The sequence below is a fragment of the Anser brachyrhynchus genome, assembly GCF_964034855.1.
Source record: "Anser brachyrhynchus genome assembly, chromosome: Z".
Taxonomy (NCBI): domain Eukaryota; kingdom Metazoa; phylum Chordata; class Aves; order Anseriformes; family Anatidae; genus Anser; species Anser brachyrhynchus.
Genome location: NC_137697.1, coordinates 17642710 through 17661458, shown reverse-complemented (window position 1 = coordinate 17661458; position 18749 = coordinate 17642710). Strand labels below are relative to the sequence as shown.

Genomic DNA, 18749 nt, shown 5'->3' with positions numbered 1-18749 from the left:
ATATCATGCACCTTTGTATTCACTGTTGTCTTTTATATTTTACCTAAATCCTTAACGCTGAAAACTGGTTTTTTTTGTTTGTTTGTTTTTAAATTTACGTTGGTACGGTACTCAGCACAGTGTAGTCTCATCACTAACTGAAGCAGCTAGGCACCTGAATCATACAAGTAAATTAGAAAGTCCAGAGCTCTAGAGAAATAATTTGGTCAGTAGTAGAAATGAAGAAGACAATTTGCCAAAGATATTTTTAAACTAACCTTATTTAAGTGGCAAAGTCCGATATGGAAATGCTAGATGAAAGACTACCTGTGCAACTCTAGTTCTTTGAATATGGACAATTCATACTAGTGAAACATTTCAATTATAAAAATGCACTGTTTTTCCCACAACATCACTGCCTCACTCTGGACTCAGAATGGATACACTTAAGAAAACACACCTAAGAATTTGCTGGTAATGAAAAAGTTGACTTTTTCAAGTTCAACTGTTTTACCATCAAATAATCTTATAATTAAGGAGGTGAAGAAGAATAAAATATCTATCACCTCCAAGAATTTTAAACAGAAGAGATAGCTCTACACTATGAAGTATGAAACAATTTTTTATATTTCCATAACCACTACCATGCAGTAACTGACAGCACCTTCTGAGTCAGAAAAGTTAAAAATCTCTTTTTCTTCTACACGTCAAAATACTAGACTCATAAAACTAAGGTCATTTCTGTTATTGTTGTTCAAAACTTAAATGTAAGAACAATATTAAGAACTTAAAAGTTAACAATTTACTTGTTTGTGGAAGAAATTAAAGTTGAAAAGTGTGGATGGTTTGGTACAGTACCTGACTAACTCTGTTGACTTCCTCCTCTTCTTCTTCAGCTTCTTCCCCAAAGGAAAGCAGGTTAAAATTTCTTTAAGAAAGAAAACACATTTTCTAGTAAAACTTTAAATGTTGTTTCATTAACATTCCATAAACTTTAAACATTTTACTTCCATATTGCATGTAGGATTTTGTTTTTAACTTTTTTTTCCCCTGATAAATATACCAATTTCTAACAAGTATAACATGTTGTTTTTACAATAAACAGTACTTAACTTTAGCAGTATTTAGGGAGTGATGTTTCTATTCTATACTTGAGATAGAACAATCAGGGTAACTACAAGTTAGAGTAGTTTAAAGTCACTTACAAAATGGCAAGACAGAATTAAAAAACTTCCATAGACTCATAAATGCTGACAGATTTGTATTTTTTTTTCTAATATAGCAATGTTCGAGTACCAAACACAAAAAATTTAAAGATACAACAGCTGAGAAAGGCATTAAATGCACATAATCACAGAATGTAATTAAAATAAATAAATATCAGTATTTTCCTTTTAACCTGTGTTGGAAACAGCTAGTTACAATATGATCTACTTCTGTCCAACAAAATCGACAGCATGTGCATAGTTTAGATTTCCTATTACTTTTCATTAAATGTTTAAATCTACCAAATTTCATTCGCAGAAACTGAAGTTTCCTATGTCTACATGCTTGCCGTTTGCTGAGTATTTTAGTGGGAGGCAACTGGTAGCTGATAAAAGACATTAAAAATCTCAAACAATCGAGCCCACGTTAATAATATGCATTAACTTCTGTGTCATTTCAGTCACAAAAGAATGATTGCATATTCCTGCCACAGGCTTACACTACTATATTTCTAGTCTCTTTTGTACTGAACTGTCAGCATGTACAAAACAGTATATATAGCTCATTGATGCACAGGAACCACTTCAATCAGAGCAACTAGATTTGTACCATCTCTTTAAGAAATAGAGCTAGCAGATTTTGCTAACATTAAAGAACACTCTTCTTGCATTTTGGTAAACCCCTGTGTTTCAAAAGCAGAAATAGAAAATTAACAAGCTGCAAAGTAAAGGTAAAAAAAAATAACCACCACTTTGTTGAATATATTTACTTTGTGCCTTTTACTTTGGGCTTTTTATCTTCTTCTTCTGGTTTGTCCCTCTTCAGTTTTCTATTTGGTCTTGGAACAATGTCATCAAAAGGATTAAACAAAACCTATGAAAAAAATAATATTTTAGACATCTCTAATAAGCATGTTGTTATGACTAAATGATTCAGTATTTAAAAAATAATATATAAAAGATATGCCAGGTTTTCATACTAGAACATAGTTGTCTGAACACTGCAAACAAAACAATCTTAAAATTTCAAATTTTAAAAAAGAACACACGCACCTCACTACTTCTTATTTTGTGTGGACTGAGTGGTCTTTCTTCCTTGTCAACTTCTACTTCAGCCAGCCGCAACATGTTATATATTGTATCCCCTGTAACCTGTCAAATTTATTAAAAAAATAAAAAAGAGGGGCTTGAAACTGCTCCCTTATAATTTTTGTTAATTATTCTAAAAAATGCAAGGCAATTATTATGTGAAGAATTTTGAAAAACAAGTGATTATAGGAAATACTATAAGCACGTAAGACTTTTTTAAAAGAGAGCTAAGTACAGTGCACAAATGGTTTTGTTTTTTAAATTAACAGCAAAGTTGAAAGAACATAGGTAGCTAAATGTGTATTTTTGAGAGTGTATATAGTGGAATGTGGCAAATTCTTAATGGGAACTTTGAAAAAAGGAAAATAAAAGATACTGTGAAGTAGAAAAATTGTTGGTTTATTTTCTTTCAGGTAAACCAGGGAAGTGGTAAATTTCTCTTACATTTTTCATTTTCCTGATTCACCTTGAGAAATTATGATTTTCAAACAGCATTTTATAAAATATTACTAGTATTAGATTAGTTTAATAAAAGTCATTATTTTTAGTAAGAGATTATTCAAAAGGAAGCACAACACTAAAATATCATTTAGAGGAAAAACAGTAACAAAACAGATAACGATGGGAAAAAACAGAAACATTTCTATCAGACACAGGAAACAAAGAAAATGGAGACAGCTAGAAAGGAGTGAAATAAGTTTCACATGCATATAACAGAAAACAACACTAAAAGGGCCTTTGAACACAGAGAAACACATAGATGCTTCTGTCAAACTGGGATTCTAGTCTGTGTAGCAGACCTTTCCAAAGATTGTGTGCTTGTTATTAAGTTCATCTGCACGACCCAACGTAAAGAAAAACTGGCTGCCATTATCATGGGGCCCAGCATTTGCCATAGCAACAAGTCCTCTTCGATTAAATCGCAGTCGTGAGTGGAACTCATCCTGGAAAAGACAAAGAAGTATTTAATCACCACATATTTATATCAACTTACACACGTAGAAATGAGCTGTTCATTTAAAAACAAACAAACAAACAAACAAACAGGACATTAACAAAATCAAAGTAATTTTAAAGCCAAGATTGCATTTAAAAGCTTCTGTTTTCAGCAGTAAAAAATCTTTGCCTGGTTCTTCCTCTTAGCTCCTATAATGCAAAGAAATGACCAATCTTCTTTCAAAAAAAACCCCACAACACATAACCAACAAACGTTAAAGGAAAAAAAATATAAGCTACTATGCTGATAATAGAAAGAAACACAATTTAAGAAAAACTAAGTTGTCTTGTTAACTTTTTCCACACATTGCCTAATAATTGCTATTCATTATTTCTGTTGGAATTAATGCTCCCTCCAATACTACAAAAAATTATTCTTAAAGTAACTGCATTGTGTATATTTCTTGTAAAACTACAATTCCAGTTAATTGCTCTATTTAGGGGAAATCCTAATTGATGTAAGAAACCTGGAAGTTTAATAACATTGCAGAAGTTCAGTATTACTCAAATCCAAAGAAAAAACATTTTGTGGACCACGAGAAGACAGAAGAACTTTTGAAGAAGATGAAATTGATAAATAATATATTAATATTATTGAAGTATCAGAATTGTAAACACTGTAATACTGAATAATATCACTAATTAGTAGTAGTGTTGCTACTACAGTACTGGGAGTATTTGTTTTGAACTCTGCTCAGGTACCAATCTATTCCACAAACTCCATGTTTTTGCCACATGCAGATGTCTACTCTTGCATCAGGTGGACAGAAGGCACAGAGACTGGCTATGCAGCTTCATTCACAAGTTAAAGGTGTTTGTCCTGAGTGAAATAAAGTAATGAAGCAGAACAGAACACAGCTGCTGTGCACGTATAGCTTCACTCAGGATATGAACATCCTGCTCAAGACATGAGCCATGCCACTATTACAATAAAAATGAATATATATACAACATTCAGAGACCTTTGCTAACTGAGATAAAACACACATAAACAATATACATTTCTGTATCTTAGTCTGCCACACAGAATTATAGAATCATAGAATGGTTTGGGTTGGAAGGGACATTAAAGATCATCTAGTTCCAACCCCCCTGCCATGAGCAGGGACACATCCTACTAGACCAAGTTGCCCAAAGCCCCATCCAGCCTGGCCTTGTACACTTCCAGGGACTGGGCATCCATAGCTTCTCTAGGTAACCTGTTCCAATGCCTCACCACTCTGAGAATTTCTTCCTAATATATAATCTAATCTAAATCTGCCTTCTTTTTAGTTTAAAGCCACTAATCCTTGTCCTAACACTGCACTCCCTGACAAAGAGTCCCTCCTCAGACTGATATGTCTGTAGTTACAAGGGTCTTTTTTCTTGCCTTTCTTGAAAATTGGAACAAAGGTCCATGTCCTTCTTATGCTGGGGGTTCCAGAGGTGAATGAAGGATTTCAGATGGGGTCTCATGAGAGCAGAGCAGAGGGGCAGAATCACTCCCTCGCCCTGCTGGCCACGTTTCTTTTGATACAGCCCAGGATACAGTTGGCTTTCTGGGCTGCAAGCACACATTTCCCAGCTCATACTGACTTTCTCATCAACCAACATGCCTAAGTCCTTCTCCTCAGGGCTGCTCTCAATTCATTCTCTGCCCAGCCTGAATTTGTGCTTGGGACTTCCCCAAACCAGGTGTAGGACCTTGTGTTTTGCCTTGTTGATCCTCCTGAGGTTAAAACATACAAACACCTACTCTGAACAATTCCACCCCATTCTTCCTTGTTGAAGTTCACGCTAGTAAGGTTATGCATTTATTATAGCATCAGAACAGATAGATTTAAGAACTCTCAATTAAGAAATCCATATTCAAAAATACTGAAGCAACACGTGAAAGCAAACACAGCATACAAATAAACTTGCCTTTCTTATATAATGTTTGCTGTCTTGCAGCCTAACAGAGTAGGAAAAACAACCGCTAGGGACTTATCAAAAACTAATGCATAAGATACACATTTATGTACCTTGAAGGGAGCTCCATATATTGATTCTCCACCTGATCCAGTACCAGTGGGATCGCCTCCTTGCACTATAAAACCAGGCACTACTCTGTGAAATATTGTGTTATTGTAATACTCTGAAAAAGAAAAGGAAAAGATCATTAAGTATATTTAAATGGTCTCAAAATCACACTTCCTTGTAAATTATGCAGACACATCAATGACTGGAGTTCTAGAAGACAACCACTGTAACTGGATTCTGCCATTTCCAGTAGGTTGCCTCGTCTTCCACTGACTTACACAGTGTGACTCTATCTCACCTACAAAGTATTGCTGATTACATTTATGAAAAAATCTGTGATATCATAAATTTCTGCTGCATAAGGTATTGCACATCACTGACAAGATTATATTGATGAGTTATTTTCTTTTCAGTGCCATCACTAGATAGTGCTGAAACATATATCCACCAGATAGTGCCACCAACATATACTGTTTTAAAGAGAGAGCTGTCTACCATGTTCCGTCTCAGACAACATCTCACATATATAGTTATTCATATCCATACACCAAGTGGTTAACATTTTCACTCACCAGCATGGAACACAGATATTATCCCTTTCACCTATACTGTACACAGATCAATGATGTTCACAGAGTGAAGTATGTGGTATATTTTGCTCCCCAGGTTATCTTCTTATTCTCTCTCTCTCTCTGTATATGTATCTCTATAAATACACTTACCTATCTTATTATAGAATAAGATGTGTCTGAAAAGTGTTATGAGATCGTATGAAAACATAAGATTTGAGAATATAACACAACATATATTTCCTGTTTTTTTTTGTTTGTTTGTTTGTTTTTTCCAAATCTGCAGTACGCTGCCAAGCGAAGCAGGATCTGCCAGAGTTGCAGAACAGGTACATATATTCATGGATGATTACACTCTACGGTATTCACAAGGAAAACACTCAAGTTTACCATACAAAGCACAGAATCCAACACAGCAGTCACACAAATTCAGAAAGAAATTAAAGCTTAGTTTCTTTACGACTGAGAATAACTGAAGGTTACTCCCAGGACTCAGCAAGGGCTGAGAAGTTGATTTACCACTGCAAGAAAAAAATCCACATCTGCACATAATATGTAAGAACACAGAGCAGACTTGATCTGTGCAGGAGGCACAAATCCCAGACTGTTATTTTTCCTTAACAGAGGAGGGCTAAAAAAACTCTTAACAACCCTGTAAATGTATAAATGGGATAACAGCAGCACCTAGAAAACACATAAAAGGGCAAGGTCCTTTGCACATTCCTGGTATACTTTTCCCAACACAGAACTTCTCATTCTGGTACCCAGTACTTAAGTGAAAAGTGTTACAGAGCTTCCGACAGTGAAAAACTACATCAAGTGAAATATTAAAAATGATCCTGAAAAAATTAAAAGGTAGTAAAGATAGTGGTACAGGAATAAGTTTAACAGAGGATGTCTAGGTACTGCATCACTGGTGTTTCATTCATTCTTTAAAGCAGTAACTGTACTTTGCAGAGACTTGTCAAAAATAAGCTTTCTAAGCCTTTTATGTAAACGACCACATTTCACAAAAGCATGTAAAATTTTTCTATTTTTTGCCACTATGCTCCTTAAAAAACTTGAAATATATCCTCTTCCTGGGCAGTAGTTAATATTTTATAAATACAAATAATGAGTTAATATATTAAAGTTAAAATGTACTTATGAATTCTCTTTAACAAAAAGTACAAAGACATCAATATTACATATGAAGTAATATCAAGAAATCCTATGCCATTCAGTCATTACCTTCCATACAAAGCTGGATGAAATTTCGACATGCTTTCGGTGCTTCTTTTGACCACAACTCTATATCAATATCTCCTGCTGTTGTTCTCAGCAAAACCTATAAAAATATTGATAAATTCATCATTAGTTTTCTTGCAACTTTGACACTGATCAACAAATACTCTAAGTGAGTTAAAAGATACTTTGAAATTCATAACATTAGTAACAGGAGTAGATATCCAAATGTGCTGGGTAGCTATCATTTAGTCTCAATTGTTTTTTCCAGTATTTATGACACAGTTCTGAAATGGTAAGTATCATAGAATCATACAATCATTGCGGTTGGAAGAGACCTCCAAGATCATCCGGTCCAACCATCCCCCTACTACCAATGTCACCCACTAAACCATGTCCCTAAGCACCACGTCCACCCTTTCCTTGAACACCCCCAGGGACGGTGACTCCACCACCTCCCTGGGCAACCCGTTCCAGTGCCTGACTGTTCTTTCTGAGTAGGCGAAATGTCTCCTCGTTTCCAACCTGAGCCTCCCCTGGAGCAACTTCAGGCCATTCCCTCTAGTCCTGTCACTAGTTACCTGTGAGAAGAGGCCGACCCCCAGCTCCCCACACCTTCCTTTCAGGGAGTTGTAGAGAGCAGTAAGGTCTCCCCTGAGCCTCCTCTTCTCCAGACTAAACACCCCCAGTTCCCTCAGCCGCTCCCCACAGGACCTGTGTTCCAGGCCCTTCACCAGCTTCGTAGCCCTTCTCTGGACACGCTCCAGGGCCTCGATGTCCTTCCTGTAGTGAGGGGCCCAAAACTGAACACAGTACTCGAGGTGAGGCCTCACCAGAGCTGAGTACAGGGGGACAGTCACCTCCTGGTCCTGCTGGCTACACTATTCCTGATACAAGCCAGGATGCCACTGGCCTTCTTGGCCACCTGGGCACACTGCTGGCTCATGTTCAGGTGAGCACAGACCTCAACTCAAGCATGTCTTTGCATGCTATCACGCACCCAATTCACTGAGGCAGCACAAGGGAACCGCCGCCACCCCCACGGGACGCACGTCTCCTCCTCGCCTGTCCCCTAGCCGCCTGCAGCACTCGGTTCCTTCCCCCAGCCTCCCAAAGGCGGCGACAGCCCCAGCCCCTCGCGGGGCCTCACCTTGCCGTTGGTGGGGGGCTCCTGGATGTAGATGTTGCTCATGGCGGTGAAAGGGGCGTCCCGGGGGGACAGCCCCGACCCCTGCCCGCGCCCAGAGCCGCGCTTCTAACCGCGACACAGACCCCATCCGCCCGCCATCTTGGGCGCCCCCATACGACCCAAGCAGGGGGGGATGCAGCCCAAGACAAGAAGAAGAAGATAGGGATCGGTCCCCGACCGGAGGCACGGCGGGGACAGATGATGAAAAATCGCTATGTAAAAAGATCCGAAGGGCTCTCCAAGCAGCTCAGTCCCTCCCTGTGGCTCTCGCCCGGCGCTGAGTTGTCCCGTCCTCCCTGCGAGTAGCACGGCCCGAGAGTGCGCCGGGCAAAGCCTTCCGGCGGGGAGAGGCGGCGGGGCCGTGCCGGGCCGGGCCGTGCCGCCGGGGACAGCGCGGGAGGCGCCATGGCGCTGCCTGGTGAGGGGATGGAGGCGGCGGCTCGGGGCGAGGCTCTCCGCAGCGGGGGCCGTGAGGAGGGGAGGGCGGCCGGGGCCGTGCGCGCGCGCGGTTTGTTTGCTTGTCTATGTATTTATTTATTCTTTCTTTCTTTCTTTCTCTCGCTTCTCTTCCGCACCTCTCGTGAGGAGCGGTCCGTGCCGAGCAGCGTTGCTGCCGGGGCTGGTGCCCTGCTGCCGCCGGCCCTGAGGTTGGTTAGCGCCGCGGGGCGGCCCCGCCGGGGGGCTCTCGTCACGCTCGGCTCTCCCCCTGCCTCCACCGGGCTGTTGTTTCGGTGGGGCGGGTGGGAGCAGCGGAGGGACGCTGCAGCCGAAAAACGGCCACCGTGTGCGCAGGGTGTTTAGATCTACGCCAGCCAAACGTATAGCGGCTGGTTTCTTTCTTTTTTTTTTTTTTTTCTTTTTCCCGAGACGTGAGGACTATTCAGCTGGAGAAAACTGAGTAAGTCTGAATCTTGCTAAGAGCTTAAAAAAAACCCTCTCAAAAGAAGAAGAGAAAAACTGAATAAACTTGCTCCCATTCTAGGAGGGGAGTTTCTTAAGGAAGAGATCTCACGTTTGCATTTAAAGGTTTGCAGAGCTTTTTTTTTTTTTTTGCAGCCTTGTGGTCTATTGAATGAGTGATGGTTGTTGCTCCCTCAGTTGCTGTTTTTCTCAAGTGTTAACAGTTGGGAAGAAGTGAGAAAGAGAGGCTTCTAGTAGCTCATTTGCTTTTAATTCCATAAAACTGCATTTCTAGCAACGTTATTTAAAGGCAAAATAATAATAATAGAATTTCAGCCTCAAGAATTTTGTGGGAGCAAGGAAGATCAATCAAGACCTAGTAAACCTGTCCTCTAGGTAGGTGATGGTGTGGGGGCGTCTTAAATTTTTCAGACTTTGTCAACAGGCTCTAGTAAGATAGCAGTTTTACTGTGATTCCTGCTTTTACTGCTGTGTAAAGGTTTAGCTCCTATACACTTTTTTTCCAGATTTTTTGGACACGCATTTGTTGTGTCTTGATGCTTGTTTCCCTGCTGTTTCTCTCTTAAAAATATGTGTGTGTTGTGTGATGTAGCTTTTGGTAAGGATATACGACTTGCGCCAGTCCACTAAAACTGGAGCCAGTGTTAGTATTCTGACCTACCAGTTTTAATAAATTCAGCGCTATTCTGGTCATGTGCTGGGTGATTCTGTTGGAAATCCTGACAAATGGCACCTGCATATGCAGTGGGAGATTTTGTAGTGTGTGCAAGACTGTACTGACTTCCCTTGCGTGAAGAGTGAATCTTTCTGTACCTACAGGTTAGTTACACACTAGGGCTGAAGTTTATTGAATATTTCAGAAAACTGAGATAAAGTAGGTAGTTTGGGAGGTCTTGCTTTTGAGTCCAAAGGTGAATTGAACTGGCAGGTGCTGTTCAAAGTATTATTTTTGGTATAGCATTGGGAGATGCAGGTGCATTTTTGTTCCTTGTTTCTTGATACTTTCTTCTGTGTTTCTTGTCTCCTTATTCCTCATGGGTTTCCCTTAAAAGACAGTCACTTATAAAATAGACACATAAACACTGCTGAATTTGTAAACCACAAAGAAGTTATGTAATACTGAGGTTTTGGGGTCTACAGAAGACTGGGGTTTGAAGGCTCGTCTGCTACTTTGAATACAATTTTCTAGAGACAATGCTTGTCTCAGTAAATTAAAGTCTAAACTTGTGGAGCTAATGTACCTCCTTTCTGGTTCTCTAATTTCTGTCATGGAAGTCTTGTTATGTTTGGTAATTTATTTAAATGGAGGAACTAGTTATTCTGAAAACTGTATACAGCTGTTGCTGTGTTTTTCATGCTCTATTCAGTTTAAGTACAGAAAGGCTTGCTTTGATTGCTGAAATTCTGTTTTGACTTTCGTTGTGAATAGACTCTGCTGATTTTAAAATAACACTGATCCTTTTAGGGGGAGGTCTCCAAAGCTTCTCTTTTTCTGAGTTACATCTTACTACGTCTATTTAACTTAACTGTGGGCTCACATAGGTATAGAAGGCCACTTTGCCAGTATTCTAAGGGGCGATCATTCTGGTCTGCATGTTGGTGTTATCAAGCCAGATTTAAAAGGAACTTAAAGAGTTATGTTAGTAACACATAATTTATGGATTTTTATCTTTCAGGTGGAAATAAGGATAACATCAGAGCTGGATGCAAGAAATGTGGCTACCGTAAGTTTGTAGTAAGCAAGATGATGATGCAGTGTTTTTTTCAATTGATGGTGATGGAACTACTTTTTGAATAGAAAAAGTTTCCTCCCTTGTTGCCTAGACAGTTGTCAGGTGAAGCTACCATATATTTTTACTTAATTTCCTTTTCATTCTCTTTTTCCTTGCACCTATTGGTGTTTTTGAAGACTTAAGTTTCTCAAGAGAAATAAAAAGTATGCTATTGTATTCATATGTATTGAATTTACAATGTCATTGCTTGAGAAACATGAATTTCAAGCATTGGCTTTGATATATACTGTAGTACTTACTGAGATCAGCATTTGTGCATCTTCAGAGTCTCATTGAAGGCTTAAGCAGGCTTTTTTGCCCAAGGAATGTCCAATGTGTTTTGAAAGAAAAAAGAAATAATCGGTATCATCTTCTACACTAAGAAAACCTACTTCTATATGCATTCTATATTGCAAGAAACAGTTTATTTTGTTACTTGTAAGTTCTGCAGCTAGCATTTAGCTCATGCTCTTCATTATGTTCTGTTCATAAAAGTATGTTTGTGGCTACTCTCCTGATGAGTGTAGATGTGTCTTAGTGAAGATTTTAATTTGTTATTCACTAAGTCTTGTTCTTTGGAAAAAGGAGGAGTGGACACTGATCCATTGTGAATCGCATTGAACTTTTAACACTGTAATTCAGGCTATTTTTATTTTTTTGAATGTTATATGGCTTGAAGGGAAAAAAGCTTGCTTGGTTCTTTCACTAAAGACTTTGCTTCCAAGAAATTTTGTCAGTGTATCCATTCATTGAAAGGAACAGGAGTATCAAAATAGATTTAGTGGTTCATTTGAAGGTGCAATGTCAGAAGATTTCTGGAAGAAAAGGAAACTTGTAGTCAAATCACAAAGCCTATGTTTATGTTCCTAAAAGTTCTGTCTTCAAGATGTAAGTTTTTTGATAAGAAGATGCATTTGTTTCAATTGCTACTTGACCTCCTGTGTCTTTAGCTTAGTTTCTCACAACCCGTATCTTCAATTTGTTTTATTTTTTGTTATTATTTCCAATACGTGTATGCAGCTTCAAGGGGTCTAGCTCTGGTCATGATTACTGAGATGTAATTTGTAATTTAGAAAACTAAAAATACTAGTCAAGTAATAGCTTGATCAGTATTATGTACGGGTTGTTAAAAATGAATGTTGTGTCAAAGAAGAAAAAATCAAAGAGAATTAAATTCTTCTATTTCACAAAAGGGAGACAGAAAGAGCAGCATAACACACTTGTAGTTTTTTAAATATTTCACTTCCTGCTTTTAAATAATTTCTTCAGGAAGAATCTGAGACCATTGAAGAAATAGGAAGTGAAGTTTGGTCAAAATCTTTAAACTTTTAAACAGAAATACGAGAGAGGTCATAAAGTATCATTAGGTGGAATACCATTGCATAGCCTCTCAAAATTCTTTGAGGCATTTTCGAAGTATTCACTCTCCTGCCTTGTTCATTGATTGAAGCCTAGCCTAACCTTTTTTCTTTTATCAAAACTGAATAATACTGAAGCTCTTTTGATACTATTTGGTAATTTTTCTGAATTTCTTTCTGAATTTTTGTTTTGTTCAGCTGGTCATCTGACATTTGAATGCCGAAACTTCCTCCGAGTGGATCCTCAAAGAGATATTGTTTTAGATGTTAGCAGCACTAGCAGTGAAGACAGTGAGGAAGAAGAGCTACAGAGATTGCAAGCCATGCGTGAAAAAAAGAGTAGGTTTTTTATTTTTAATTAATTAATTTTCTTTGAATCAGATAGTAGTCTTCTGGTGTGCCGGAACTATCATCTTGTCCTTTTTGAGAATTGTTATTGGTTCTTTTAGTCTGTGCTTTAAAGGTAAATCTTTTACATCTTATGTTTACACTTCAGAGAAATGATTCTATGTCTTTTTTTATTAATACCTTTCATAAGAAATTAATAATGTACCCATTTGGAACATCCCAAAAAGGGCTTCTTAAATGCAAAAGATAAGACTGTTAATAAGCAGCTGCTTAGAATAACATTACATGGATATTTTGAGTTTGTCCTGTGAGTACATATAGTTTGAACATCTTAAAGTCGACAGCAACTCTTAAAAGTAATGACAAATGAGGTAGTTCAGTTTCTCTCTAGTTCCTGTGTAATGTTTTAGCTAGCTGACTGAAATAGCTAGCCAGCTGAATTTCAGCATTAATATTTGGAGAAGTACTGCTCTCTCTTTGGAAGGTCTGTGCATCAGCTGTTTGTCAGAAAAAGGTGCGTTCATTAGTTAACAGATACCTTGGTTCATTTGAATTTGGATTCGAAAGAGGCTGTTCCTCTAAGAAAGAGGTGAAGGTTGTTCTATTATAGTATTTTCTAAATGAAATCATTTTCTTCTTTCCCTTAATTTAAACATCTTGTTTTGTTCTGTTGCTCTCGTATTCCAGACCCTAAACTCAGTTCTAGTAAGGATGATTTGTAGGGAGGAGAAATGATGGAGCAACTCTGTATTTTGCACAACAGTTATTTTTGTCAACGTTTCTTGTTTACTGCATTGCCAAACTAGGTACCTATTATTTATTCATTTGGAGAGGACCTGGGTATTAATTGCTCTCTGTTCTTCATTTCTTTCCCTGGATGTCAATATTTCTGTCCTGTATATAGCTTTTAATACAACTGCGTAGGCGGAGTGGGGAAAGGTCAGATGAAGAGTGACTTTCCTATCATGTTCATAGATGTTACATTGACAGTAAAATCAGATTTATCTTAGTTACAGCTATTTGTGAAGTGTGAAATAAGGCTGTGTGAGTTCAAGTAAGCCTATGGGAATATGTGTCTATTTTTTTCTGTACCTTCAAGTTACATGACCTGATTTCAGACTAGTACAAGTCCTTTAAAATACAGAAGAATGGATATGAAACCATAAAGTTGTATGTTTTACAGGGCGTCCTTCATTCTTAGTGTTCAGATAAATGTCCTTGGAATGTAAGTTGTATATTAAATTCTGCTACTGTGCAAGATATTTCTGAAATGAATATACTAGACCAGAATTTGGAGAAAAGAAAAACTTCTAACAATAATTTTATAGTAGCTTTACATTGCTGTTGCGGCCATTCTTTTAATGCTTATCATAATTCAGTCTGAAATGTCATAAACTTCTATTTTTTATCCATAGATTTGAATGAGGAGGAGGAAAAAAAGAAACAAAAAAGAAAAAGCAAAGAAAAACCAAAATTAAAGAGACCAAGGAAAAGGTAACTCTTTCATACACCTATTTTAATTTCAAAACAGAAATTTAGAAATATTCTGATGTTTGGGTGGGGTTTTTGTTTCAGAAAATGTTGCTGCTTTGAATCCAGTGGGTTTGGCAAGAACCTTTTTGATCGGAAAAAACTTCCCATTATCCAGTGAGAACTTGTTTGTTCTTTGAATAATGGTGAAGCCACAGGCTTCTGCTATGGAGTTAGGACGATGGAAGTCTTGAAAACTCTAGTTTCTGGAGGTGTGCAGTTCTGAGAAAGTAGCGTTTCGTTTGACTACCCAACACTGGGCAAGATGTGGTGGGGAAAGGAGAACAAAGAGTCAGGAGGATTATGGGGTTGGTCCCCAGCTTAGCTTATATGGAAAAGCTTACTGGACCCTAAATTTCTCTCTGTGCATGTGTGCACACATATGCACACACTTGCTTTTTCTGAGTAGCTTAACAGGCAAAACTACAGTTTTCCTTTTGATAAGCATGTATTGAGTTTTAATGTTCCTGTTGCTGTAAAAGCCTAAGAAAGCGTTAGTCTGGTTTTAAAGAAAAGGTTGCGATACCCAATTTATTGTGAACTTGAGCTTTGGCCTGCCGACTGATCTTTAGATGAGAGTATAGATTTTAGGACTGTTGATAACAACCCAGGAACTGCACTGAGAGCCAGGAAATGTGAAATGTATTTGGAGGACAGAATAAGGTGTTCTTTGGAGATAAAATAAAGCAATAGGATTTAACACTGGCCGTATTGGCATTTCCCCCCCTTCCTTATTTACATAATGTAGCTCTAACACTTAATGAAGAGTACAGAAATATTAGTCTGCTGGGAGTAGTCTTTACATGCAAGAAATTAATAGTTTATCTTGGAAACAATAGGACAGAACAGCAATTCTGAACAACTCAAGAACTTGAGCACAATAATTGAAACATTCCTTTTATTGTCATTTTAATTCTTGCATGTATACAGTCACTTCACTCATCACTGCTGGTTGGAGACAAATAATACCAGCTGCAAGAGAATCCAAATCTGTCATACCTATTTCTCTTAGATTTTTATATATGTGAAATGCATGAAGGCTTCCCCTAAGGTATTCCCATATTGTTGGGACTGATCATGTGATACTTTACAAGCTGGAAGCTCTTCTTTAGTGTTATACTGTCACTTGTTTTTTTGAGGTCTGTGCTCTTCATCTTTTTCTTACTGAAGGTTGCAAAAACATACAACTCGCCTAATCAGTTAATCTGCGTTGTAAACATACTGCTTTTCTAGCATGATAGACTAATTAGAAAAGTCATTGCTCAGTTGAACATGCAGACTGAGATACCATAAAGTTTCCACTGGATGCTTCTGTATAAATTCTTCACCAAATTTGATTTGCAACATTGTATGAATACTGAAATAATAATAAAATCTTGTAGCATTTTTCCTTCTCCAATTATCTGTCAATGTTTAATTTGGTCTAGGTCTTCCTCATCAAGTGCTGCTGAAGAGGATAGTCCAAAGCCAAAAAAACAAAAATCACACAAGAAGGAAAGGAAAAAGGAGAAGAAGAATAAGTCTAAGAAAGGAAAACATCATAAAAAGGAAAAGAAGAAGAGACGAAAGGAAAAAAGTTCATCTTCTGACAGTTCAGACAGCTCTAGTAGTGACTAATGTGCTGGCCTATTTTTGCTCTCACTTCTAAAGTGGGATGATTTTCCTGTTAAATCTAACCTATTTATGCTTTGCAATGCTGTTGTTTTAAAATGATGTATATTTTTTGAAGAAATCTATTTGGAAATGTTAGTGCTTCAAATTATTAAATGAAACATTTTAAAAAAAACTCCTATTCCCAATTTATTAGAATTCAACCATGCAAGTTGAACTAGTTTTTCGACTCTGTTCAGTTGTGATTAGTTGTGTTTTCAATCCTTTACATTAGGATATAGCACACTTTAGTTTGCAAGTCTTTGTGTCAGAAGATTTGGATGTAAATATGCTTAATGTTGGAATGGTTAAATCAAATTTAGAAATATTTGAATGATTTTTTTTAAATTCCTTAAATGTATATGTTTTGCATAACATTTTCTATTTACATGTACTAATTGGTAAATGCAAATATGAAATAGCATTCAGGTGCAGAATTGGAGAAGGAAGGGGCAATGAGAAACTAAAAGTTTGCTCCTTCAAAATAAGCTGAAATTGACCTACTAATAGATTTTTGAAATGTGTGATTACTACTTTTTTTGACAGGATCCCTGTGAGCAAATTGAAAACAAACAAAAGTAAGCAACTATCAATTTTGAAGTCCTTTCCTTCTGCCTAGGTTCTGTTCTTTTGCAATTGCAGCCATTTTATCTATGTGAGATAGATTATGAAATACAATTTCTTAACAGTAGATGACTATCCAGCAAGATTGTTTACAAAATTCTTAGTACTAAATTAAGACAGTATGCAGTTGTTGATAACTACATGAATCTAAACAGCAAATTTGAAGACTAAATCTGACAAAAATCTTGAACTCTCTATTCATTCTAATAAAACTCCCATAGAAACATTATTTTCCTCTTGTGGGAGGGAGGTGAGCATCTATCATGTTGAAGTTGGTAAAAATTTACCATTTGCTGTCAGGGGAGTAGTCTCTAAGCATGTCAAAATTTCATAATTAGATACTTTGGTGTCCAATTCATACCTTGTACCCCAGTAGCATACAGCTGATAAGTAGCACTTGCATCGCAATTAGGCATATAGCTGGTAAGTCTCATGGGGATCAACAGACGAGGAAGAGCAACGTTTAAGCTTTCTTAAGAGTGATATCCATTGCCTCTAGATCTAACTCCTTCCTTCAAACTTGTATGTCCCAGATGAGTATCCTTTATTATTGGCAATTATTGGACAACTTCACTTGCACTGTAGATGCTGTGGTAGGGAACATAAAAGACAAATACTCATGGAAGCCACAGAAGAACAAAGAAAAATAATCTCTAACCTCCTCCATTGGTCTGTCAGAGGATGACAAGAGTCCTTGCATCTGCTCTTTTCTTACTGGATTTGGTCTGATCTCTAACTTTCATTCATACATCATGATTTCTGGGATGGGCTTTGATAATATAACTAAAGAAAGACTAGACTGTTTAATTAGCTAACGACTTTACATAAGATTAAAAAGCATAGTGTAAGGAACATTTTTTTTAATAAGTACTAATGTAAAGGCTTCGGCCACCCTGTTCACGCTCATCTTCTTAGTGCTGCTGTAACTTAATAGAGCTTATTTTTAACTGGGTCATTTCTCTAAGTGAATCATTCTGTGGAGAGCAACAGAGGAGTTGTGGGCTACCCAAGCCAGTACTGTTAACAAAGGAAATGCTTAATTAAGCCACAGATTAAAACACAACTCTTCTACTCCCCCCCCCCCCCCCCCCCCCGCCTAAAATTTTCTTAATGAAATTGCAAGAGTTATTCCAGTTAGGGGATTTCAGAGCTCATGTATAATTTTGCTATGATCCTATGTTGGCATGCCACCTCTGGGAAATGGGATTTTGTACTTTGTTTCTTGATTTTGAAAGTTTCAGCTAAAGACACGTAACTGAAGGGAAATTTTATAGCCTTCTATACCAGAATGACTGAGAAGTTTACTGAGGAACCCTTATTAGGGTGAGTATTTCTCTACACAGTATGCAGGCTTATAATTTGTTCATCGAATTAATGACTAAATTAGGGAAGGGGTAAAATCAGAAAAGTAACTCATATTTTAGTAGTGGTGAGGTTGCTCTAATTGTTGAAGTCAAGTCTGTCTATCTAAATAGTAGTGTGATTACCTTTTGTGTAACATTGCAGCAGTCCTGTTTACAATGGTATTTCATAAAGGTATGTAAGGTGTGAATTTCAATGTTCACATTTTTCCACTTGTTAATAGAATGTTAATAGAGTGTTTTTCATACTCAGAAAAGGCTTTTAAAATTTGATCAATTTAAATATCACTATTGTCAACATGTATTCCTTTAACAAAGAGAATATCATGTAATTTTGTTTTTCAGGCTATATTCCCATTTTATTTGCAAAGATGTACAGTAAAGTCTACAGGTTTTGCCACAGAATTAAAGTGCTCAAGATTTCAGGTGTATTAGATGACATATCAAGGAAATGCTACAATGAACAGTTCTCTGCCAAGCTAATGTTTGCTAATCTTTAAAAAGTGATACTAGAATAAATATTATATTTTTTTTCCTATTTGGTTTAACCATAATTTTAGTGATTCTGATGTGTCATAACAAATGTTATTGTTTCACTCAAACCAGAACTAAAATGCCTACTTTGATTCCAGAAAAAGTGGCATTCAGCAGGTTTAAGTATCGAAGCAAGACTTCTGATTTAAAAATCCATCTATTTCTTCCCTCCTGCTAAGTGTTGTTAGTTTCAGCTTTCACACATCCCCCATGGACTGTCATCCATTGTCAGCAGATCTGTTAAGAATGAAATGCATATTTTTCAGAAAGGAAAAAATAATACATATAAGCAGAATATGTGGCAAGATCAAGAATTGAAATGAAGGCAACACCAGGCCAAAGTAATAGAATAATGAAGAGTCAACAACCTCTGTACTCCTTATAAGCAGCTCTAGAATG

At 37.4% G+C, this 18749-nt stretch overlaps 2 protein-coding genes across 6 annotated transcripts in view; one reads left to right on the top strand and one right to left on the bottom strand.

The window, feature by feature from the left end:
• Positions 1–8352, bottom strand: part of CWC27 (CWC27 spliceosome associated cyclophilin) — a 130711-nt gene extending 122359 nt beyond the window's left edge. For all 5 annotated transcript variants that reach the window (XR_013943836.1, XR_013943837.1, XM_080574672.1 and 2 more), the window contains exons 1-7: positions 8214–8352; positions 7070–7166; positions 5273–5385; positions 3074–3217; positions 2238–2336; positions 1955–2058; positions 838–907 (exon numbers count right to left, since the gene is read on the bottom strand). Coding sequence is in view for 3 of the 5 variants with exons in the window: in XM_080574672.1 (XP_080430798.1) it covers positions 838–907; positions 1955–2058; positions 2238–2336; positions 3074–3217; positions 5273–5385; positions 7070–7166; positions 8214–8255 (669 nt within the window). In the remaining 2 variants the exon portion in view is untranslated. The remainder of the gene's footprint in view (positions 1–837; positions 908–1954; positions 2059–2237; positions 2337–3073; positions 3218–5272; positions 5386–7069; positions 7167–8213) is intronic.
• Positions 8353–8524: 172 nt separating this feature from the next.
• SREK1IP1 (SREK1 interacting protein 1) lies at positions 8525–18352 on the top strand. Its single transcript, XM_080574673.1, has 5 exons — positions 8525–8670; positions 10850–10897; positions 12502–12642; positions 14067–14145; positions 15609–18352. Exons 1-5 carry the CDS (start codon positions 8658–8660, stop codon positions 15796–15798), a joined length of 471 nt encoding a protein of 156 aa, XP_080430799.1. The 5' UTR covers positions 8525–8657; the 3' UTR covers positions 15799–18352.
• The last annotated feature ends 397 nt before the right edge of the window (positions 18353–18749 follow it).